This window comes from Ranitomeya variabilis, chromosome 8, assembly GCF_051348905.1.
Source record: "Ranitomeya variabilis isolate aRanVar5 chromosome 8, aRanVar5.hap1, whole genome shotgun sequence".
Lineage (NCBI taxonomy): Eukaryota > Metazoa > Chordata > Amphibia > Anura > Dendrobatidae > Ranitomeya > Ranitomeya variabilis.
The window spans coordinates 19,487,524-19,513,841 of record NC_135239.1 but is presented as its reverse complement, the minus strand read 5'-3'; the positions used below and the strand labels follow the sequence as shown (position 1 = coordinate 19,513,841).

General features: G+C 45.6%; 1 protein-coding gene across 3 annotated transcripts; it reads left to right on the top strand.

The window, feature by feature from the left end:
- Nucleotides 1-4,170: 4,170 nt before the first annotated feature.
- On the top strand, nucleotides 4,171-24,948 carry ATG4C (autophagy related 4C cysteine peptidase). Of its 3 annotated transcripts, none has more exons than XM_077277897.1 (11): nucleotides 4,171-4,385; nucleotides 7,011-7,133; nucleotides 10,443-10,526; nucleotides 10,801-11,034; nucleotides 12,010-12,325; nucleotides 12,735-12,805; nucleotides 13,010-13,131; nucleotides 14,095-14,173; nucleotides 15,735-15,811; nucleotides 19,984-20,103; nucleotides 24,505-24,948. In XM_077277897.1, the coding sequence occupies exons 2-11, from the start codon at nucleotides 7,064-7,066 to the stop codon at nucleotides 24,673-24,675; spliced, it is 1,344 nt and encodes a 447-aa protein (XP_077134012.1). In that variant the 5' UTR covers nucleotides 4,171-4,385; nucleotides 7,011-7,063; the 3' UTR covers nucleotides 24,676-24,948. The 3 variants fall into 3 exon arrangements, with proteins under 3 accessions (XP_077134012.1, XP_077134014.1, XP_077134013.1); XM_077277899.1 differs by lacking the exon at nucleotides 4,171-4,385 and adding an exon at nucleotides 4,494-4,630; XM_077277898.1 differs by lacking the exon at nucleotides 4,171-4,385 and adding an exon at nucleotides 4,657-4,793.
- Nucleotides 24,949-26,318: the final 1,370 nt, after the last annotated feature.

Here is a 26,318-nt window from a genome sequence, read left to right as displayed (position 1 = left end):
CAGGGAAGAGAGGGATCCTGAGTACAGACTGAACCATCCTGATCAGTGGAGAGGGGGATCCTGGAGTACAGAGTGTACCATCCTGATCAGGGGAGATGGAGATCCTGAGTACAGAGTGTGCCATCCTGATCAGGGGAGAGGGGGATCCTGAGTACAGACTGAACCATCCTGATCAGGGAAGAGGGAGATCCCTGAGTACAGAGTGTACCATCCTGATCAGGGGAGAGGGGGAACCTGAGTACAGAGAGTACCATCCTGATCAGGGAAGAGGGAGATCCCCGAGTACAGAGTGTACCATCCTGATCAGGGGAGAGGGGGAACCTGAGTACAGAGAGTACCATCCTGATCAGGGGAGATGGAGATCCTGAGTACAGAGTGTGCCATCCTGATCAGGGGAGAGGGGGATCCTGAGTACAGACTGAACCATCCTGATCAGGGAAGAGGGAGATCCCTGAGTACAGAGTGTACCATCCTGATCAGGGGAGAGGGGGAACCTGAGTACAGAGAGTACCATCCTGATCAGGGAAGAGGGAGATCCCCGAGTACAGAGTGTACCATCCTGATCAGGGGAGAGGGGGAACCTGAGTACAGAGTGTACCATCCTGATCAGGGGAGAGGGGGATCCTGAGTACAGACTGAACCATCCTGATCAGGGAAGAGGGAGATCCCCGAGTACAGAGTGTACCATCCTGATCAGGGGAGAGGGGGAACCTGAGTACAGAGAGTACCATCCTGATCAGGGGAGAGGGAGATCTGAGTATGGAGTGTACGTTCAATGGGGAGACAGAAATCCTGAGTACAGAGGGGGGAGCCTGAGTGCAGACTGTACCATCCTGATCAAGGGAGAGGGGGAGCCTAAGGACAGATTGTACCATCCTGATCAGGGGAGAGGGGGATCCTGAGTACAGAGTGTACCATCCTCATCAGGGGGAGAGGAGGATCCTGAGTGCAGAGTGTACCATCCTGTAATTAGGGGAAAAGCTGTGAGTAGATCCATTTGAGTTAGGCTACTTTCACACTAGCGTTAACTGCAATACGTCGCAAATGCGTCGTTTTTGCGAAACGCCGCATCCAGCAAAAGTTTTTGCTGGATACGTTGTTTCGTCATAGAGTAACATTAGCGACGCATTCGCGACGCATTTGCGACGCATTTCCAAACGGTGAATGCGTTTGGCGGCGTTTGGGCGTATGGTAGCGGTCCGTCGGGAAAACAAAACGCTACATGTAACGTTTTTTGCTCCCGACGGTCCGCTTTTTCCGACCGCGCATGCGCAGTCGGAACTCCGCCCCCACCTCCCCGCACTTCCCCGCACATCACAATGGGGCAGCGGATGCGTGGGAAATATGCATCCGCTGCCCCCGTTGTGCGGCGGAGACCACACTAGCGTCGGGAACGTCGGCCCGACGCGCAGCGACGGGTTGTTCCCGACGCTAGTGTGAAAGTAGCCTAAGGCTACTTTCACACTAGCGTTAACTGCAATACGTCGCAAATGCGTCGTTTTTGCGAAACGCCGCATCCAGCAAAAGTTTTTGCTGGATACGTTGTTTCGTCATAGAGTAACATTAGCGACGCATTCGCGACGCATTTGCGACGCATTTCCAAACGGTGAATGCGTTTGGCGGCGTTTGGGCGTATGGTAGCGGTCCGTCGGGAAAACAAAACGCTACATGTAACGTTTTTTGCTCCCGACGGTCCGCTTTTTCCGACCGCGCATGCGCAGTCGGAACTCCGCCCCCACCTCCCCGCACTTCCCCGCACATCACAATGGGGCAGCGGATGCGTGGGAAATATGCATCCGCTGCCCCCGTTGTGCGGCGGAGACCACACTAGCGTCGGGAACGTCGGCCCGACGCGCAGCGACGGGTTGTTCCCGACGCTAGTGTGAAAGTAGCCTAAGGCTACTTTCACACTAGCGTTAACTGCAATACGTCGCAAATGCGTCGTTTTTGCGAAACGCCGCATCCAGCAAAAGTTTTTGCTGGATACGTTGTTTCGTCATAGAGTAACATTAGCGACGCATTCGCGACGCATTTGCGACGCATTTCCAAACGGTGAATGCGTTTGGCGGCGTTTGGGCGTATGGTAGCGGTCCGTCGGGAAAACAAAACGCTACATGTAACGTTTTTTGCTCCCGACGGTCCGCTTTTTCCGACCGCGCATGCGCAGTCGGAACTCCGCCCCCACCTCCCCGCACTTCCCCGCACATCACAATGGGGCAGCGGATGCGTGGGAAATATGCATCCGCTGCCCCCGTTGTGCGGCGGAGACCACACTAGCGTCGGGAACGTCGGCCCGACGCGCAGCGACGGGTTGTTCCCGACGCTAGTGTGAAAGTAGCCTAAGGTAAAATCACTCCTTTATTGAGGTTCAGACTGTTCAAACTCATCTTTGACGCGTTTCCAGGGCAAATACTGCCCTTCACCATAGAGATCACATGGCTATACAGAACAGACTAATTAATGGGAACCTGTCTGCAGGATCATCAATGTTACACTATGTTATGGGCAGAATCTTGCCGTCATACTGCTGTAATACAAACCTTGCATGTAATTAGTATTTAAGTGTCATCTAGGACATTGCCGTTATTCTGCGTTGACTTTCCTAATGGCTTTATAGGACCTTTGCTGCCACCACCAGGCGGCGCTGTCAGGCAGAGCTGCTATTGCCTTCAGTGGGAGCCGTATAAATATGGAGGTGAAGAGCGCCCCCTGGTGGTGAGGACAAGGAAGTTAGAATTCCATCATTGGCTATAGCCGCACTGCTCTGCGTGTCCTGACACTTCTCCTTTTCCATTGCTGATGTTTCCCTGCATATTCCATGGCGTAAATGGTAATATTAAAGGTAAATAAAGATATAAGGAGTAAATATTTGTAATTTTTAATTGGGATAAATTATAAGTGAAAAAGATTCAATTATACAATTTTTGAACAAAAATATAAAATTCAGAATCAACAACATAATATAAAACTATTTCTAACAGATTTTGTGATTATAAGGCTACTTTCACACTAGCGTCGTACAAGGCACGACGAATTGAGTCGTTGCGACGTACCGACGCAAGCAGTGAAAGCGCCGCACAACGGGGGCAGCGGATGCTGTTTTTCAACGCATCCGCTGCCCCATTGTGAGGTGCGGGGAGGCGGGGGCGGAGTTCGGCAGCGATGCGCGGTCGGAAATGCTGCACATGACGCACCAAAAAACGTTCCATGTAACGTTTTTTGGTGGCGACGGACCGACGCAACACGACGCAACCGTGGCACGATGGTAGCGACGTGTGTCAATGCGTCACACTGTGTCGCTAATACAAGTCTATGGAGAAAAAACGCATCATGCAAGCACTTTTGCAGGATGCGTTTTTTCGACAAAACGACGCATAGCGACGTGCAGTGCACGACGCTACTGTGAAAGTAGCCTTATATTACCATTTCATTATAAGCTCTATAGCGCCCCCTCCTGGGGTATAAATACACCGCAGCGCCCTCTCCCAGAGTATAAATACTCTGCAGTGCCCCCTCCTGAGTATAAATGCACGGCAGCTCCCCCTCCTGGGGAATAAATACACCGCAGCGCCCTCTCCCGGAGTATAAATACCCCCCAGTACCCTCTCCCGGAGTATAAATACTCCGCAGTGCCCCCTCCTGAGTATAAATACACCACAGCGCCCCCTCCTGAGGTATAAGTACTCCGCAGCGCCCCCTCCTGAGGTATAAGTACACCACAGCGCCCCCTCCTGGGGTATAAATAGACCACAGCGCCCCCTCCTGAGGTATAAATACACCACAGCGCCCCCTCCTGAGGTATAAGTACTCCGCAGCGCCCCCTCCTGGGGTATAAATACACCACAGCGCCCCCTCCTGGGGTATAAATACACCACAGCGCCCCCTCCTGGGGTATAAGTACTCCGCAGCGCCCTCTCCCGGAGTATAAATACACCACAGCGCCCCCTCCTGAGGTATAAATACACCGCAGCGCCCCCTCCTGAGGTATAAATACACCGCAGCGCCCCCTCCTGAGGTATAAATACACCACAGCGCCCCCTCCTGAGGTATAAGTACTCCGCAGCGCCCCCTCCTGAGGTATAAATACACCACAGCGCCCCCTCCTGGGGTATAAATACACCACAGCGCCCCCTCCTGGGGTATAAATACACCACAGCGCCCCCTCCTGAGGTATAAATACACCACAGCGCCCCCTCCTGGGGTATAAGTACCCCGCAGCGCCCTCTCCTGAGGTATAAGTACTCCGCAGCGCCCTCTCCCGGAGTATAAATGCGCCGCAGTGCCGCTCCCCCCTCCTCTCGGAAGTCTGCGGTGAGTGTGGTCTGACAACATCCGCCCGGTGAGGTGAGAAGCCGCCGTTGTGGCTCACCCGCGGACCCTGCACGGTAAGCAGACCGGGCGCCGTCTCCCTTGTCCCGGGGTCTCTCGGCCGTTAGTTCCCTGTCACCCGCCGCTCTGTGGACTGTAACTGAGCGCCCGTTTGTCAGCTGACTCCTGTCTCTCCCCCTGGCCCCCCTTACACTACAATTCCCGTCATGCCCTCCCGTAGAGCCGCCTGTGCGAGCATCATGGGAAATGTAGTTTCTAGGGAACAATCGGTGCAGTCAGCTGCTGGGAGAAGTTGTGATGGGTGAGTGCGGCCGGTGCTCGGTCTGTTGTCACCCGGCGGCCGGTTACATAGTGCCATGGTGGTCGTGTAGGGTGTGTGCGGTGTGTCTGCCCTGTGCCCCCCAGGTCAGCAGCCCCCACAGATCCCCGGGGACTGTCGTGTCCATACAATGATTGATGCCGCAGTGAGTTTTATAGAAAATCACACCTGCTGCTTGGATTTTAACCCTAGTTTTAGAAATGTTATCCAATGTAAAGTGTTATACAGTAGTAATAGAATACCGCTATAGTACAGAGATAATACCGCCATAGCACAGGTCCCATAAAACTAAGACGCCGGTATAATTTTTGTACTTATATCAGTATTATGGGAGCTGTGATATGGCGGTATTATGTTTGTACTATGTATCATAGGTCCCATAATACTGCTGCATAGTACAAAGATAATACCGCCATATCACAGCTCCCGGAATACCACTACATGCTGCCGTATAACAAGTACCATAATACTGCTACATGCTACCAAGATAATACCGCTGTATCACAAGTACCATAATACTGCTACATGCTACCAAGATAATACCGCTGTATCACAAGTACCATAATACTGCTACATGCTACCAAGATAATACCGCTGTATCACAAGTACCATAATACTGCTACATGCTACCAAGATAATACCGCTGTATCACAAGTACCATAATACTGCTACATGCTACCAAGATAATACCGCTGTATCACAAGTACCATAATACTGCTACATGCTACCAAGATAATGCCGCTGTATCACAAGTACCATGATACTGCTACATGCTACCAAGATAATACCGCCGTATCACAAGTACCATAATACTGCTACATGCTACCAAGATAATACCGCTGTATCACAAGTACCATAATACTGCTACATGCTACCAAGATAATGCCGCTGTATCACAAGTACCATGATACTGCTACATGCTACCAAGATAATACCGCCGTATCACAAGTACCATAATACTGCTACATGCTACCAAGATAATACCGCTGTATCACAAGTACCATAATACTGCTACATGCTACCAAGATAATGCCGCTGTATCACAAGTACCATAATACTGCTACATGCTACCAAGATAATACCGCCGTATCACAAGTACCATAATACTGCTACATGCTACCAACATAATGCCGCTGTATCACAAGTACCATAATACTGCTACATGCTACCAAGATAATACCGCCGTATCACAAGTACCATAATACTGCTACATGCTACCAAGATAATGCCGCTGTATCACAAGTACCATAATACTGCTACATGCTACCAAGATAATACCGCCGTATCACAAGTACCATAATACTGCTACATGCTACCAACATAATGCCGCTGTATCACAAGTACCATAATACTGCTACATGCTACCAAGATAATACCGCCGTATCACAAGTACCATAATACTGCTACATGCTACCAAGATAATACCGCAGTATCAAGTACCATAATACTGCTGCATGCTACCAAGATACCGCCGTATCACAAGTACCATACTACAGCTACATAGTACAAAGATAATTGTGCTGTATCACAGCTCCTGTAATACTGCTACATGGTGCTGTGACTACCACCATATCACCGCCTAAATAAAACTGTCCTCATAATATTGCACGATAGTGCCATGATCATCTCACCATACAACAGCCTAAATTAAACCACCATATAATGCTACGGTAATGCTACCATACAGTACTCTCCGAAATAACACTATTATCCTTGCACATATATTGCAAAGATAATACTTCTATATTGCAACTTAAATAAAACTGCCATATCGCATTGAGATAATGTGGCCATGGTTCAACCCTCATAATACTGCCATGTAATGCCATAATACTACAACCGTATAACAGCCCATGTACAATCAGTATATGCTGCTGAGATTAAACTGCCATATCGCATAATGCAAAGAATATATATGGCCAAGATAATACGACCATATCACAGCCCACATAATGGCGCCATATAGTCCTTGAATGGTCTACGATCTGTAAATGATATGTCAGTAAACGGCTGGAATAACTGCGCCACGTACAGCTCCTATAACACTGCAGTGGAGTCCTGTAATGCTGCCATACTCTGCAGTGTAATAATGGGACACTTAGTGCTGTACCTTATGTACGTGGTACAACCCCTTGAGCTAGAGTTTGATACGTTGTAACAAACCATCAGGACACTTGGAGACTTGTGATGCCACCTGTGCAGCTCAGAAGATTCTCCATATGATACAATTGTTGCAAACCTTCAGCTGCCAAAACTCATTGTCTGTGTGTTCAACCTCTGAAGCAGAGATCTTGGTCAGAAGTAACTTTGCAGAACTTTTTCTTATTGCTCACCTCCCTGTGGCGTCACCTTTCTCTTCCAGGTCTGTGACTGTCCGGCCTCGGCGCGGTATGGGTTCATTCTCACGGGGTGAATATGGAAGCCAGCGGCACCGATGACAAACTGAAGTCAATGTTTTTATCTGCGTGGCATAATGTAAAATACAGTAAGTGCCTTTTGTAATCGCTCAAAAAAAAAAAAAAAAAAATATATATATATATATATATATATATATATATATATATATATATATATATATATATATATATATATATATATATATATATATATATATATATATATATATACATACTAGATGGTGGCCCGATTCTAACGTATCGGGTATTCTAGAATATGTAGGTAGTATATAGCACAGGCTACGTACTATATACTATATTGCACAGTGACGTAGTATATAACACAACCGACATAGTATATAACATAGCCACATAGTGTATTGCACAGGCACGTAGTATATTGGTGAGCCACGTAGTATATAACATAGCCACGTATTATATTGCACAGTCGCGTAGTATATTGCACAGCTATGCAGTATATTGGTCAGCGACGTAGTATATTATAGAGGGACTTAGTATATTGCACAGCAATGTAGTATATTGCACAGTCGACGTAGTATATAACAGAACCGACACAGCCACATAGTATAATGCACAGCTACGTAGTATATAACACAGAGCACGTAGTATATTGGACAGACACGTATATTGCCTGGCTACATAGTATATAGCACAGAGATGTAGTATATAACAGAGCCCACGCAGTATGTAACACAGCCCACGCAGTATATAGCAATGTGGGCACTATATGCGTGGTTAAAAAAGACTTAAAATAAAAAATAAACATATACTCACCTTCCGAAGGCCCCTTGAAGTCCTGGCGCCTGTGTGCGGTGCACGCGGCAGCTTCCGGTCCCAGGGTTGGTATGAGCGCAGGACCTGTGATGACGTCGCGGTCACATGACCGTGATGTCATGGCACGTCCTTCTCGCATAGCATCCTTGGCACCGGAACCTGCCGCTTACACTGCCGAGGATAGCCGCGACGTCGGATGGTGAGAATAACCTTTTTTTTTTTTTTTCAATTATTATTATTTGTAACATTAGATCTTCTTACTATTGATGCTGCATACGCAGCATCAATAGTAAAAAGTTGTTCACACAGGGTTAATAGCTGCGTTAACGGAGTGCGTTACACCGCGGTCTGTTAATGCTGGCATTAATAACCCTGTGTGAGCGCTCAGCACTGACTGCAGGGCAGTAAAGCATTTCGCTGCCAGACTATGGCCGTCACTGATTGGTCGTGGCAAAACGCCCACGACCAATCAGCGATTGGATTTCCATGACAGACAGAGGCCGCGATCAATGAATATCCGGGACAGACAGACGGAAGTACCCTTAGACAATTATATAATACGTTTTCAAAAAAGCAGGCAGCACTCCATTTTCTTTAAGATAATATACAGGATTTTAATGAACCCACATGTCTCTGCGACGTTTCGGCTCTGAATGAGCCTTTCTCAAGCAGTGAGTGTTACATCTTAGTGCATATATATAGACAATCCCATCATCCCTCACTTACAGCCAATTAAAGTGCAATTTTAAAACTTGTCATACATATTCTTATTGGTTACATAAAGTGCTTAATGCTAAATAGTGTCAGGTGTTCATACATCTAGTCATTTCATCTAGTAGACTATTAATAGTCTCAACAATTGTTCCTGCTTACCCCTGGAGAGACATGCTGTCGATGGAGGATATCGGCGTTCTAAATTATTCACTGCGCATGTCCCAGCGCTTACAATTAAGTCATAACCACGTGTATGATCAAAGGCCAATCGGACACCTAGGGGTGGTATCCAAAATCGGGTGCATGCGCTGTAGCGTCTATTAGCGCCATATTAAATGTGGCAAACCACCCAGAGTTCTAACTACCGCCATCTTAGTTGTGGAGTATCTAAATACTAGCGATAAAAACACATCCACATATATTGTTAACAGGAAATCAAGTATCTCTATGCCGCATCTATAATCAGGCGCACGCTCAAAGCGCCTATTACCGCCATATTAGTTGTGGCATATCTCCCATAGCCATAGTGGTTGTGGCATGCCTCACGGGGTACCTTATTCACAGTGATCCATTTACTTATCAATAAGACTCAACAGCGCTTATAGTACAAGCTTACTCTGTCTTTTCTAGCGCCCCACAAACATTTTATTGAATGCAATCATTCCGAGAGATATTTAAAATTATAGATGGGGTACCAGTGGATAGGAGGGGGGGTGACAGAGAGCAAGTCCTCAAGAAAAGGGAATTAATGTGGATATATAAGATGAACACTCTTAGGCCCAAAGGTCTAAATGTGGATTTCAAAATGCATGCATGTGGGTTCATTAAAATCCTGCATATTATCTTAAAGAAAATGGAGTGCTGCCTGCTTTTTTGAAAACGTATGGACTAGAGCAGAGGTGTCAAACTGCATTCCTCCAGGGCCGCCAACAGGTCATGTTTTCAGGAATTCATTGTATTGCACAGGTGATAATTTAATCACTTGCACAGAATGATTCCAGCTTCTTGTGGAATGCTAAGGAAATCCTGAAAACATGACCTGTTGGCGGCCCTCGAGGAATGCAGTTTGACACCTCTGGACTAGAGACAACCGGTGGACGGGTAGTCTGAGGGCTTTGCACCCGAAGATAAGTAAAGGATTTGTGCTGTTCCAATTTTTGCTTATATATATCTATATCTCTCACTCACACTCATTTTATTTATTTTTTTTTACATTTTCTGCAGCAACTTCTTCACTAATCTGATTATAGCTGTAAGTCGTTACCATGTATCAGTGTAACCCTACCAGCCAGGCGCTCAGGACGGGGGAGGTCTGGACTTTTCTGTTTGACCAACATTAGGGGGGGGGACTTACTGTCTTAAAGTTTCAAATGATGGCGCACTCCATATTTGGGTAAGGATCTCCCCGGAGTCTGCAGCCCTGGCTCCTGCCCCCATCTCTGAGCTTCTAGCTGTGCGAGCGGAGAACTTCCTCCCCTGACCTCTGAGCCTGCAGCTCTTCATATTGTGGCTCTTTCCCTTCACTGTATAAATCCTATAGATCAGGATATCATGGCTCAGTGATTTGAGGGGGGAGGGGGGGGTCATATTTTGGTGATTTGTCCTTAGGGTGATAGAATATGGCATCAGATCAGTGGGTTCCAATACCTGGCACCGTCAGCGATCAGTTGTTGCCGTTATGGAGCCTAAATGCCACAGCTTCACACATGGCCATTGTGGGCTACTGTAGCTCAGCTCCCATTGAAGTGAATAAGAACTAAAGTGCAGTAGGTAATAACTGCCACTACGTGGATCTGTGGGTTCCTGGGTGTCGGACCCCCTCTGATCTGTTACTGATGACCTAAGTAGTGGACATCCCCTTTAACTCTATTTTTTTTTTTTAATTTTAGGCTGGGTACTTAGGACGAGAACCTATTTTAGACGAAACTCCCCTGTCTTTTTGCTTGGCAAATGCTACCATTTTAAATATGAAGGTGAGTTCCTGTAGGGCCGGGCAGGTGGTCCGCCAAGATTGGTTACAGCCGGTGATGCCCAAAATGCCTACCTGGATCCATTACACATGACTTGCTTCTGGTTTGTTCTGATCCAATTTGGCTCCATAAGGGTTAATGTATGGACATTTTACATGGAGGGGTCAAAAATAAAAATACATTCTCCTCTTGATGTCTCATACGATGCCCTGCTTTCTATAAACCTCGATCGTCCTTTCTGAAACCCCTTTTATTTTTTTTCTGTGTTTTCTATCAGAGTCTGAATCTTCTCCCGACTGCTCCGATTCCGGGTCATTGACGAATGAAGATGCGTTTGGCAACGTGGAGGATTTCCGGAAGGATTTTATTTCCAGGATATGGCTGACGTACAGGGAAGAGTTCCCCCAGCTGGAGGGGTCGACCTGGAGCACAGACTGCGGCTGGGGCTGCACCCTGAGGACCGGGCAGATGTTACTGGCTCAGGGGCTTCTGGTTCACTTCATAGGGCGAGGTTGGTGCTGGTTTTCCAGGTTATGAACAATTTTGCCCCAATTTTTCAAAAGTTAAAAAAAAAAAAAACTACTTTGTAGAAACATGGTTAAATCTCTTCCGTTTTGTGTACGCAGCTCCCATGCAAACAAGCGTCTCAATACTTTTGCATTCTCTTGGTAACTAATAGTTTATGATCTCTGTATGAACCTGTTTGCATAGGAGCTGCGGAAACTCGGGTAAATATTTGGGTAAATCTTTGCAGTTTGGAGAGGACAGATGATCAGTTTGTCTAGATTGCATGTTAACCCCATCCCTGCTGCAGCCAATTTTTGTTTGCAAGTTTTTTTTTGTTCCTCACTTTCTTCCAAGAGCCATAACTTTTTTTAATTTTTCCATCTTTGGCCGTATGAGAGCTTGTTCTATTGTCGGACGAGTTGTAGCTTTTGAATGACAACATTCATTTTACTATAAATAAACAACATTGCAAATGTGGTGATATGGGATAAGTGCAGCTCTATAGATAAAACTTATTTTTGTTTTTTTTGTATTCGTGCTGTCTCTGTAAAATTACTTGGGTTTTCTTTTCAATTGTATTGGGGGTAAACAAATGAAAAATTGAAATATTTCCAATAAGCTACCTGACAAGTGCTTAGCCTAGGGCACCAAAAAGGATGCCCCACTGGTGTTGTGCTGCTCAAATACCGCTGCCCTAGAGTGACAAAGGTTTTAAAGTGGGTTACACAGCAGCGATGAGAGCTAGACGTTGGTCACTGCTGCTAGTGCCAAGTGCTGGCCGTGGCTGCTACCTGCCCCCTATGTAGTGGGCTTCCTACGCCATAACACCCGACACCACATGTACATCCCATTGCCGGGAAGGGGTTAAAGGAAAACGCTGCTAAATGATCTTTAAGTCCTATTTGCAGCAGATGCCCTAAGTGTCCAATAGGCTGCTCATCCTGTACCTTCTGATGCCTCTTAACGTCTCCCATCTTAGACTGGTTGTGGCCCAACGCATTGGACCTTTACCGGCCGGAGGCAGAGTTCTGGTTACAGAACAGCACCAGAAAGCTCGCCCCCATCGAGGCGTCATACAACACCCCAACCTACGGTACAACGTCCAGCGATCCAGGACCAACCACAGAAAACTTAGACGAAAATCAAAGTGCGTTTTATCACCGGAAAATCATCTCCTGGTTCTCCGATCACCCCGCGGCCAACTTCGGGATTCATCGGCTGATCAGGATAGGGAGGAAGTCTGGGAAAGTGGCCGGAGACTGGTACGGTCCTGCCATTGTCTCCCACCTGTTGAGGTACGCTCGCGATACGTACAGCCGGCCTTGATTCATAGTGCGGGGGCGCCATGTGGCAGATCTATTAGTAGGCACCCATCTTTGATTGAATTTGCGCCAGAAAATGAATCTACTTCTATTTAAATTCTATTTAAATTTGAGCATAAATGATGGTAGATCATGGTCGGCAGGAGGTCCTGCCCACTGAATGGTGAGCGTAACATAAGTGATGAAAAGTTCTACCGAACGAGGTCCTTGTTAACCGCTGACCTCAGACTAAACAGCATTTGTGGCCTGGCGCTACAGCGACGTCATGCGTTACACCACTTACATGGGGTCGGCATCGCCGTGCATCAGAAAAAGAGGATTCGTTATAACTGTGCTGGAAAATAAATTGTGCACAATGAAACCTGTTTTCAATATTTTCCAGGAAAGCAAAGAAGGAGTCCGCTGACCCCGAGCTGCAGGGCATCTCCATATACGTCGCTCAGGACTGTACAAGTAAGTTGTTGGGATTTTTTTTTTTTTTGGGTTGTTTAAATATTTGGAGAAATTGTTTAAATTAATGTTATATTGTTAAAAGTTCTGAAACTGTTACCACGTCTTCCAGATCTGCTTGCTGTCATTCAGTAGGAAACTTCTATCTAGACTCCTAAGAGGATACCAATATCCTTCCTGATCGCCTGTTCCTTGTCTTTTCCGCAGTTTACCGCGACGATGTGTACGACCCGCAGGATAAAACCGCCGCTGATAAATCCGTTCTCATTCTGGTACCTGTCCGACTCGGCGGAGAAAGGACCAATATTGAATATTTTGAATTTGTGAAGGTAGGTGCGGAGATTACAAGGGGGTATGTGAATATTCCTTTTCATGAAAGGAATAGCTGTATCTTGCTGGAATGTAACACTTTTTTTGTATTTTGTTTACTTTTTATGTCTTTAAGTTGCAAAATAAAACCCTGTTATTCCTATAAATGAGGCCTATGTCGCATTCACAATTCAACTTTTAAAGGGGTTTGCGTTTACCATGAATATGGTACATAGAGGAGAAAGATGACGAACATATAACGAATGTGGAGTAGAAAGTTCAGATGGCTTATTTGTGAGGTCAATTAAAAGTGGAGGAGTAGAAAAAGTTAGGATGGGAGGTGGGGTTGCCATATATTTCTGCAGGAACACACTCTGGCTATTTTAAAGTTTAATTAATCTGCTGAGTGTTCATAAAGGGAACCTGTCAGTGTCTTTGTTCATGTGGAGGTAGTGGTATGGCTGTGTAGCCCTTTGTCCCCCGATAAGAATGACATCTTTCTTGTAGAAATCAGATGTGCCGGTCATGAGAAATTTAGAGTACAAGTTGTATGCAAATCAGGCAGGAAGTGCACTGGGGGTGTGTCGGTGATCTGAGTGCTTCTAACAAGTGCATTAACACATCCCACGTGCACTTCCTGCCTGATACAATTTCTACTGTACATATCTCAGGACTGGCACATCGTATGACTACAAGAAAGGTGTCATTCTTATCGGGAGACAAGCACCTATACAGCCGTACCATTACTGCCATAAGTAAAAACTGTTCACAATAGGTTTTCTTTGATTTCCAGTCACTGAGAAAAGCAGCCTCAGAGGTTTTTCACTCCCTCATAGGAATGAACATGGTCACTTATGGTTGGCAATTAGAACTATCCACCCTAGTAACAACCCATGTGTACGGTGTAATCGGGAGCCTCGTATAGAATCATCTAATCTTATCACTTTATGGTCATACGTAATTTCTGGCGTTCTCGTCCTCAGGGGATGCTTAGCCTGGAATATTGTGTTGGGATAATCGGTGGCAGACCGAAGCAGTCCTATTACTTTGTAGGATTTCAAGGTGGGTACAAGAATAAAAATACTGGGAGAATAGAGGCTGAATGGAGCGGAAGTCACACATGCACCTCCATTGCTCCAATCCACTGCCACCATGGGGTTTACCGAATCCGTCACCCATGCACAACATGAAACCGCGCCATCTGCAGCTGGTATCGGCGAGCTTTTACAGCTGACACTTGGCCGGAATGAGAGATTTCTATCCAAGGTTTTGCACACCCTTTAGATGCCATGGTCTATGGTTACCATTGTAGCTAAGCGGTTAAGTAGTGGGAGGGGGGGGTCTCTCTCACCCAGGTAAGCCCTTCCATAATGCCATCATAGGATGCAAATGTGATAAAGGTTCCCAGCGTCTGCCATATCCTTTATATATAATGCCCTGAAATACAGAAGTATTGCTGTGTATTAAATGACCAATCAAGTCGCCGAGGTAAAGGAAATATAAACTTAATAAAAAAATAAATAAAAATTGGTTAATATACAAGAAACGAGTATAAATATTTGATATGGTCTTGTCTAGAGTTGCACAAAAAACAAATCTCAAGACCTGGTCAGGCGGTGACATTGATAGTCCGGGAGTGTTGCACTAGAGCGCTGCAAACTTGCTCCTACTTGCTGTCGGCCTCGGCGCCTCTTCTGATTACCGGTAGTTGACCCCATGTGTTGTCATGTGTGTCTCGCACCGTAATGATCTTGCCAGGCTTGATTATCAGAAGAGGCGCCGGGGATGGCGGAAAGTAGGAGCAAGTGTGCAGGGCTCCGGTGCTACGCTCGCAGACGGCCAACGTCACTGCTGAATAAGGGTCCTGTGAATCTTCTTGGTTAACGCTTTTGCCATCTGCATGGAAAATGCGTCATCTAATGCAGGATAAGACAGCGACCTGCTGCAATTATTGAAGCCCCGGACTAATTTAAAAAAAAAAAAAAAAAACTTTTTTGATTTTTATAAATGACCATTCTCCAACTGAATAATTACGGCGGCACCGAGGCCGCTATTAATTCATCAGATTCCACCAAAGTCCACTCATTTGTCACTTAGCCTCCATTGTAATTGGTTTCTGCAAACTGCATCTTTAATTTCCCGCGCTGCATAAACAAGGCATATTTTACCTTCCGTCTAATGAAAGTTTAAGCGCCTTCTCTCTCCTCATTTGGCAGATATTATTTACATATTTACATTCGAGCAGTTTAAACGCCGCGAGTTGACGTTAAGATGACAAGTAATACGTCCTGGGTGTCGACCGCGCTCTCCCAACGCATTTTTCATCGACAAACTCCGGAATATAATTGTGTGTTTGTGAAAGTAATTTCATCACCAAAAATTAAATGACAGACTCATCACTTTTTCTATAAAAAAAAAAAATATTCTGCTTACACAAGCATCTTTGATTCCAGAAGTTAATCTGTCCCGTTAAAGGAGCGCGCATCCGTCAAGGAGCCACAGCGTGGAAGGGGCCTTTTGTTTGCGATTTTTCTCGGCTGTTGTTCTGCATAGAAATTGGATTGTAAGCGGCGCGGTAATAAAGTGTTTCTGGAATTACTTATCTTCTGTTTTGTCCTTGCAGATGACAGCTTGATATACATGGATCCTCATTACTGCCAATCTTTTGTAGATGTCAGCACAAAGGATTTCCCTCTCGAGGTAATGTCACCGAGGTTCTGGCACCGTTATCGCCCTCTAATTTATGCACTAATTATGAAACGAGATTATACAGTGATCCGCCTCATCTAGCGCATTTAAAGGGGTTGTTCCAAAAGATGCGTGAAAAGCGTCTGGTCGGTGATCATGAGATCGGGCTCTCGAGTCCACTATTTGTAGGGCCATTGTGTGCACTCCTGCTCCTTTATAAAGCTATATGGAGCTGCTACAGATGGCTTGGTACGGCGCTCGGGTATGTCAGTCACATGGAGTGGCACTGAGCATGCTCAGCAGATGCTCTACTCAAGCAGGTGACTCTGACCCCATCCTCATGATTGGCAGGGTGCCATTAATTAAAGTCTTTATCCCCTCTATAAGTTATTACCTCAAAAAAAAAAAATCTCTAGATGCATCATGGTTCATTTATACTCGTACATTGGTACGACACTACAGCGATCAGCCATAATAAAAGCACTGCAGGTGAGGGTTTACACTAGGTGTTATGGGGTATTAAGGTGTCAGAGCTAGCGCCTCGCTGTGCTTTAGGTACAGGGGTGCAGAGGCATTTGGTAGGTGCATATAGTGGTCCGCATCTCACAGCTAAGTAAAAAAATTACTCAATCCTCAACCCAAAAAAAAACACTTTAAAGAATGCGGCCGCTGATTCTGAGCTGAACACTGATACATGTTAGGCCGGTTTCACACGTCAGTGGCTCCGGTACGTGAGGTGACAGTTTCCTCACGTACCGGAGACACTGACACACGTAGACCCATAAAAATCAATGCATCTGTTCAGATGTCATTGATTTTTTTGCGGACCGTGTCTCCGTGTGCCAAACACGGAGACATGTCAGTGTTCGTGGGAGCGCACGGATTACACGGACCCAATAGAGTCAATGGGTCCGTGTAAAACACGGACCTCACACGGACGTTCTCCGTCTGGGGTCCGTGTGCGTGCAGGAGACAGCGCTACAGTAAGCGCTGTCCCCCCCACATGGTGCTGAAGCCGCCATTCATATGTTCCCTGCAGCAGCGTTTGCTGCAGAGAAAATATGAATAATAGTGTTTAAAATAAAGATCTATGTGTCCCCCGCCCCCCCCACCCCCTGTGCGCCCCCCCACCCCCTGTGCGCCCCCCTGCTGTTCTGAAAATACTCACCCGCTCCCATGTTGGCTTTCACTCCTTCCTCTCTGCCCCGCGCCTCCTACTGTATGCGGTCACGTGGGGCCGCTCATTTACAATCATGAATAGTCGGCTCCGCCCCTATGGGAGGTGGAGCCACATATTCATGACTGTAAATGATCGGCCCCACGTGACCGCATACACTAGAAGCCGCGGCCAGACCAGGAAGCAGCGAGGGAGGCGGGTAAGTATTTTCTGAACGGCGGGGGGGGCGCACAGGGGGTGGGGGGGTCGGCGGACACACAGATCTTTATTTTAAACACTATTCTTCATATTTTCTCTGCAGCAAACGCTGCTGCAGGGAACATATGAATCCGCGATGCAGGGTACCACACGCGTGGGTACCACACGCTCCGTGTGGTACCCACTCGCCATACGGGCGGCACATGTGTGCCGCACGTATGGCCTACGTGAGTTCCCAGGCACACGGACACGGATAACTCCGGTACCGATTTTTTTTTCCGGTACCGGAATTATCTGGACGTGTGGGACAGCCCTTATCTGCGCAGATACATTGTAACAAACAGAAGTGTCTAAACCTGAAGACTGTAACATGTCACAGCTGATGGTTTGTCACCGCCCTGTGGATTTCAGTCTGAGTTTATCTTCCTATTTGAGACCGCTGCTGGCTGTCGGGGAATGGAAGTTTTATTACTTGTGTTTGGTGTCAAAGTTGCAAGTTTTTCTAATTTTTAAATAAAAATTTGCATTAAGGGGAAAAAAAAATGCAATCCTGGAAAGGGCGAGGAAAGTTGTGCCACTGCACATATCGTGATCATCTGACAAACTTCACTGAATGTAAGGTTATCTACAAAAAGACCCCATTATGATATTGCCCCCCCAACCCCATCAAAAATCCTTTATCCCGCCACCCTGCAGTCTTGTTGATGCCGCCTGCATCTGAGAGGAGCCCCAGGGAAGAAGTTTATTCTATATTCCCCCCCCCCCCCCCCCCCCTTTATTTCTTCCAAAATCTTGGCACGCTGACTGTACGAGCCCGGCGTCCAGATATCCTGACAATGACAGACCCCAGCGGAGTAATGTACATTTCACTGCAGCTCAGACTCCGCACAGAAAGATTTGCACATCTAATTAGGTAGAATCACATGCACATTACCGCGTTCAAACATTGCTTCCCGTCAATGTGGAGGGAGAGGAAATCCTAGTCGAGGTGAAAGAAAAATGGGACGCACCGAGCAGAGACTGCCGCTACGATGGACTCCTCCTAGATGCTATTTCTTGGCCACTAGCATGCATCCAGTAAACCTAATACTTAACAATTGGTCTTATTAATTCTTGTACTTCAGCCACTAGATAGATGCTCACCCAAATCTGAAGCTCTGATACAAAGCTCCAAATCTCTGCAGATAGAAACAGACTATAACATTTTGCCTTCCTGCTGCCACCACTAGGGGGAGCTCACTGCACATGGCTTCTCTGCCATTGAACTCTAATAAATCACTTGTACTAAGCGCCCCGTAGTGGCAGCTGAAAGCAGGACAAAACTTAATTTGCTGGGGATTTGGAGCTCTGTATCAGGAAATAATGTAGCTGAGATCAGAAGGCATTCAAAGAGGACCATCTCCTATTAATAGAGGTCTAGTTACCGGGGACCCCATAATGATAGTGATGGGTCCATTCTTTGACCTTGTTGGTTATGAGCATGTTCATTAGCCCCATCAATCACTGTAGCAGGACTGCCAAACGTAAGGGGGGTCTCCTCTCATATTTGTGTCAGATAGGAAGTTGTTTTATTGGGACCCCCGTTCTCTAAAGGTACCTTCACACGAAACGACATTATAACGATATCGCTAGCAATCCGTGACGTTGCAGCGTCCTCGCTAGCGATATCGTTTCGTTTGACACGCAGCAGCGATCAGGATCCTGCTGTGATGTCGCTGGTCGCTGAATAAAGTCCAGAACTTTATTTGGTCGTCCGATCGCTGTGTATCGTTGTGTTTGAAAGCAAAAGCAACGATACCAGCGATATTTTACACTGGTAACCAGGGTAAACATCGGGTTACTAAGCGCAGGGCCGCGCTTAGTTACCCGATGTTTACCCTGGTTACTAGCGTAAAATGTAAAAAAAACAAACAGCACATACTCACATTGCGTCCCCTGCAGTCTGCTTCCTCCTCTGACTCAGCGCCGCAAAGTGAAAGTGAAAGCAGCACAGCGGTGACGTCACCGCTCTGCTCTCACTGTACGGCGCTCAGTCAGTCAGGAAGTGGACGCAGGGGGACGTGAATGTAAGTATGTGCTGTTTGTTTTTTTTAGATTTTACGCTGGTAACCAGGGTAAACATCGGGTTACTAAGCGCGGCCCTGCGCTTAGTTACCCGATGTTTACCCTGGTTACCAGGGGACCTCGGCATAGTTGATCGCTGGAGAGCGGTCTGTGTGACAGCTCTCCAGCGACCAAACAGCGACGCTGCAGCGATCGACATCGTTGTCGCTATCGCTGCAGCGTCGCTTCGTGTGAAGGTACCTTAAGTTGGCATATTGATGCACCAGCTATAACAAATATATACTCACTGGCTGATCGCCCATCAATCTGGTCTTGTCCTCTTCAGCGCTGATCAGCATGTGACCGCTGCAGCTGATCATTGGCCACAACAATTAAGGCTAACCATGCCAGAAGAGACTGAGAATGGCAGGGGACAAGACCAGGTTGACAGAGGAATGACTGGAGATCATAGGGGAGAGTTATGCTATTTCTTATTATTTTGGCACATCGGGGCCATATATACCATTAGAGGAAATCCCGTTAGCACAGTCCACCCCTGGCTCTAGCGATCACTACTGTGACCTACGGGTTGTTGATCTGTTACATTACTATACAGCAGATTCTGCCCACTCGAGCTGCCGTTTTGTTACAATGTACCAGTGCAGACACGACGCAGTGGGGTTTGGCTCACAGAGGATTGCTCGGCTGACCCCTCTATATTAGGTTGTGTATTCTTATAGCTTTTTACATCGTTCTTCCCCTGCAGTCATTCCACTGTCCTTCACCAAAGAAAATGCCCTTCAAGAAAATAGACCCAAGCTGCGCACTGGGATTTTACTGCAGAAACTCCCGGGACTTTGAGAAGGTGATAGAAGAACTCACAAAGGTGCGTATACGGTGTGGCGTATACGGTGTGACGGATCCCAGTGATCACCAGTGTGCGCCCCCATCACGTATGTACACAGGGGGCACCTGGACGAACTCTACTAATACTCAGGGATGCAGAGTCGTCGCTCACCTGCTCCGTGGTTCACACTAACAGTATTTGATTAACCCTACCACCACCAATTTTTCGCTTTTTGTTTTTTTGGTTTTTTTTCCCCTACCCTCCCTTTCTGAGGCAAATAACAGAACAATAATATTCTCTAGGTCAGTACGATACTGCGATATCAAACTTGTGCATATACTTTTAGTCGATTAAAAAAAAATTGCCTCCCCCCATCCCCACTTTTTTTTTTTTTTTTTTTTTCCCCATAATTGGAGTTGCAATTTCTATGGACATGGTGATATCAAAAAAAAAATTTTTTGTCCTTTTTCTAAAGAAAGCGGGATTTTTTGTTTATTATATTAATTTAATGCCCTGCTTTATTAATTAAGCACCCCATAAACCATGTATACTCTCCTTCCATAGTGGCCCTGATTCAACGTGGTGACCGGCGGCAGCTTTCGCTGTTTTGTCTGATCAGATTTCCGCACTGACAGAATATTGATGAGCTGCAGCCAATCAGTGACTGCACTTCATACAATGTCGCACCACCCGCCAGGAACAGAAGCGCAGTCACGGCTGTAACACTGGCGCAGCAGAGGGAGGCGAGCGTACAGTGTGTGTGTGTGTGTGTGTGTGTGTGTGTGTGTGTATACACACACACACACACACACACACACACACACACACACACACACACACACACACACACACACACACACACACACACACACACACACACACACACACACACACACACATATATATATATATATATATATATATATATATATATATATATATATATATATACATACACACACACACACACACACACACACACACACACACACACACACACACACACACACACACAAACACAAACACAAACACAAACACAAACACACACACACACACACACTGGGGCAAAAAAGTATTTAGTCAGTCAGCAATAGTGCAAGTTCCACCACTTAAAAAGATGAGAGGCGTCTGTAATTTACATCATAGGTAGACCTCAACCATGGGAGACAAACTGAGACAAAAAAATCCAGAAACTCACATTGTCTGTTTTTTTTATCATTTTATTTGCATATTATGGTGGAAAATAAGTATTTGGTCAGAAACAAAATTTCATCTCAATACTTTGTAAAATATCCTTTGTTGGCAATGACAGAGGTCAAACGTTTTCTGTAAGTCTTCACAAGGTTGCCACACACTGTTGTTGGTATGTTGGCCCATTCCTCCATGCAGATCTCCTCTAGAGCAGTGATGTTTTTGGCTTTTCGCTTGGCAACACGGACTTTCAACTCCCTCCAAAGGTTTTCTATAGGGTTGAGATCTGGAGACTGGCTAGGCCACTCCAGGACCTTGAAATGCTTCTTACGAAGCCACTCCTTCGTTGCCCTGGCGGTGTGCTTTGGATCATTGTCATGTTGAAAGACCCAGCCACGTTTCATCTTCAATGCCCTTGCTGATGGAAGGAGGTTTGCACTCAAAATCTCACGAAACATGGCCCCATTCATTCTTTCATGTACCCGGATCAGTCGTCCTGGCCCCTTTGCAGAGAAACAGCCCCAAAGCATGATGTTTCCACCACCATGCTTTACAGTAGGTATGGTGTTTGATGGATGCAACTCAGTCTTCTTTTTCCTCCAAACACGACAAGTTGTGTTTCTACCAAACAGTTCCAGTTTGGTTTCATCAGACCATAGGACATTCTCCCAAAACTCCTCTGGATCATCCAAATGCTCTCTAGCAAACTTCAGACGGGCCCGGACATGTACTGGCTTAAGCAGTGGGACACGTCTGGCACTGCAGGATCTGAGTCCATGGTGGCGTAGTGTGTTACTTATGGTAGGCCTTGTTACATTGGTCCCAGCTCTCTGCAGTTCATTCACTAGGTCCCCCCGCGTGGTTCTGGGATTTTTGCTCACCGTTCTTGTGATCATTCTGACCCCACGGGGTGGGATTTTGCATGGAGCCCCAGATCGAGGGAGTTTATCAGTGGTCTTGAATGTCTTCCATTTTCTAATTATTGCTCCCACTGTTGATTTCTTCACTCCAAGCTGGTTGGCTATTGCTGATTCAGTCTTCCCAGCCTGGTGCAGGGCTACAATTATGTTTCTGGTGTCCTTTGACAGCTCTTTGGTCTTCACCATAGTGGAGTTTGGAGTCAGACTGTTTGAGGGTGTGCACAGGTGTCTTTTTATACTGATAACAAGTTTAAACAGGCGCCATTACTACAGGTAATGAGTGGAGGAAAGAGGAGACTCTTACAGAAGAAGTTACAGGTCTGTGAGAGCCAGAAATCTTTATTGTTTGTTTCTGACCAAATACTTATTTTCCACCATAATATGCAAATAAAATGATAAAAAAACAGACAATGTGATTTTCTGGATTTTTTTTTCTCAGTCTGTCTCCCATAGTTGAGGTCTACCTATGATGTAAATTACAGACGCCTCTCATCTTTTTAAGTGGTGGAACTTGCACTATTGCTGAATGACTAAATACTTTTTTGCCCCACTGTGTGTGTGTGTGTGTATGTATATGTATGTATATGTATATATATATATATATATATATATATATATATATATATATATATATATATATATATATATATATATATATATATATATATATATATTTATATATATATATTTATACATTTATACAGCCTGGTCAACCCCTTAAGGTCTCTTCAACCTGCGATCGCTTGTTCTGTATACTATGGTGTCGCAGTGTATAGCTAAAATCTGTGATCACTTCATGGAAGGCGGGGGGGTGTTATAAGCGCTAGAAATGGTGCAAATACTGTAAATTCTGCTGCCAAGAGTAACAGTGGCCTTAAAGTGGTTAAAAAGACTCGGCACAGAATGACTGTTCAATCGAAGTCCTGTAACTCAGTGCGTCACAGCGGCACAAACATTTATATACACCTTCCCACCTGCTTGTGTTCCCTAAATCTCCACCCCTCTGCTCTGACGGCATAGTGCCAAAGAGGGGTGGAGATGGATGACGCTGGGAGAACATACTGCTAGTTCCAGATGTTATCGTTGGTGGAATATGACTCCAGGGCCGCAAAACAGTGCTAACCACTGAGCCACCATGCTGCCCATTATACTCCAGAGCTGCACTCCCTATTCTGCTGGTGCAGTCACTGTGTACATACATTACTGATCCTGAGTTACATCCTGTACTATACTCCAGAGCTGCACTCACTATTCTGCTGGTGCAGTTACTGTGTACATACATTACATTACTGATCCTGAGTTACATCCTGTATTATACCCAGGGCCGGACTGGCCATCTGGCAATTCTGGCAAATGCCAAAAGGGTCTGTCTGGTCATGGGCTGCCTTGTCTGCTACGTTGTTAACAGAATCGGTGTTCTCAAGATACCCATACTGTTAGGAGTTGTGACAGAGCACAAAGTTGCTGACTCCGTCAATTACCCCAGCAGGCCGCGGGTATCATTAGAAATATTGGTCTTGTAGAAAATCTTCCTTTCCTCCATCCAGGGTAATATTAGTAATTATATGCTATCTGGTTGATGGGGATGGGGACAACATGGGCCTGTGCGATTTCAAATGCCAGGACTGAATTTCAGCCCCAGTCCGTACCTGATTATACCCCAGAGCTGCACTCCCTATTCTGCTGGTGCAGTCACTGTGTACATACATTACTGATCCTGAGTTACATCCTGTACTATACTCCAGAGCTGCACTCACTATTCTGCTGGTGCAGTCACTGTGTACATACATTACATTACTGATTCTGTACTGATCTTGAGTTACATCCTGTATTATACTCCAGAGCTGCACTCACTATTCTGCTGGTGCAGTTGCTGTGTACATACATTATTGTGGAGTGATGACACCTGTGAAAGCTTATTTGGTACCCATCTTTTTCACACCTGCTGTACAGTAGATGTGATGTATTGCAGTGTAACCTGTGTGTAATAGTGATTTTTGTATTTTGGGGACAGACCTGTCTATCACCAGTAAACACTCTGACTTTTCTATTCATGTTGCCGGAAAAAAAAATCTCCTTTTTAAAAGCCAAATCTTTTGCTTGCCAGTTGGTGGCGCTATTAAGACATCAGTTCCCTGATTCCATTCTGTGAATCCTTATCTGCCAGGACTTCAGCTTTAAAAAAAAAAAAACTCACAATCGGGACTTCTTCAGCAGTTGCTCTGACATATATCTATACATCTCACTTTTTCACACTTCGCTATATGTATTCTGTATTCGCTCTATTTCTCAGGATTCCTCTGACATGAGCCGTTATTCTGTATTCCAGGTACTGAAATCTTCCAGCCGGCAGAATTATCCTTTATTTACCTTTGTGAATGGACATGCTCAGGACTTTGATTTTGTCTCCGCTCCGGTCTACGAGCAAAATGACCTTTTCACGAAGGAGGAAAAGAACAAATTAAAAAGCTTTAACACCGAGGAGTTTGTCTTACTGTGACTTTTTTTTATATATTTTTTTTTCTTTTCTTCGTGTCCTCTATTAGGAAATTGTCCACTTCGGGTCCATCCTACAGAAACACTAGAAGTTAGTGATGTTTTTTACATTATTTTTTTTTTTAAATGACCTTTTTAATTTTTTGAAAGGCTTTTTTTTTTTTTTTTTTAAACTAAAAAAACTGAGGCACAATTTACCAGGTTTACATTGTCACTGTGATTTATAAGATATTGTACAAAAATGGCCTCAACAAATAAAACTGATCTGGTATAAATATGAATGTGTCATTGGTCTTTGTCTGGATGTCAGAATAAAAATACAATAGGCGCGAACTATGGACAGGAGCGCGAACTGTGGAGTCGCCTCCGCTTGGGGCTCATTCACACAAGCCTCTTTTGATGTACGGTAGTTTTTGAAAGCATTGGGCACCAAAACTTTTTCCTGTGTAAATTTTCTTTGAAGACTGCTGCAAATCTAAGATTTCTGCTGAATATCAAAATTGTGGTTTTGTCATAAGTTATTACTGGAACTTGGGTCCTATGCTAATTCATCTCAAAGTGTGTAAGAAAAATAAAACTTAAAAACTTCATGTCTAAAAGTGCTGCTTCATCCTTCTACATAAAGGCAGTATTAGGCTGCCGTCACACTAGCAGTATTTGGTCAGTATTTTACATCAGTATTTGTAAGCCAAAACCAGGAGTGGGTGATAAATACAGAAGTGGTGCATATGTTTCTATTATACTTTACCTCTTTGTTCCACTCCTGGTTTTGGCTTCCAAATACTGATGTAAAATACTGACCAAATACAGATAGTGTGACAGCAGCCTTATAGTAATTACACTGCTCCAAACAAAAATAAAGGGAACACTTAAACAACAGAATATAACTCTAAGTAAATCAAACTTCTGTGAAATCAACCTGTCCACTTAGGAAGCAACACTGACTGACAATCGATTTCACATGCTGTTGTGCAAATGGAATAGACAACAGATGGAAATTATTGGCAATTATCAAGACACCCTCAATAAAGGAGTGGTTCTGCAGGTGGGGACCACAGACCACATCTCAGTACCAATGCTTTCTGGCTGATGTTTTGGTAACTTTTGAATTTTGGTTGTGCTTTCACACTTGTGGTAGCATGAGACAGACTCTACAACCCACACAAGTGGCTCAGGTAGTGCAGCTCATCCAGGATGGCACATCAATGTGAGCTGTGGCAAGAAGGTTTGCCGTGTCTGTCAGTGTAATGTCAAGAGGCTGGAGGCGCTACCAGGAGACAGGCCTGTACACCAGGAGACGTGGAGGGGGCCGTAGGAGGGCAACAACCCAGCAGCAGGACCACTACTCAGCCTTTGTGCAAGGAGGAACAGGAGGAGCACTGCTAGAGCCCTGCAAAATGACCTCCAGCTGGTCACAAATGTGGATGTGTCTGCACAAACTGTTAGAAACCGACTCCATCTGGTCTGAGTGCCCGACGTCCACAGATGGGGTTTGTGCTCACAGCCCATCACCATGCAGGACACTTGGCATTTACCACAGAACACCAGGATTGGCAAATTCGCCACAAGCGCCCTGTGCTCTTCACAGATCAAAGCAGGTTCAGTACATATGACAGACGTGACCATCCACCGACGTCACGTTGCACC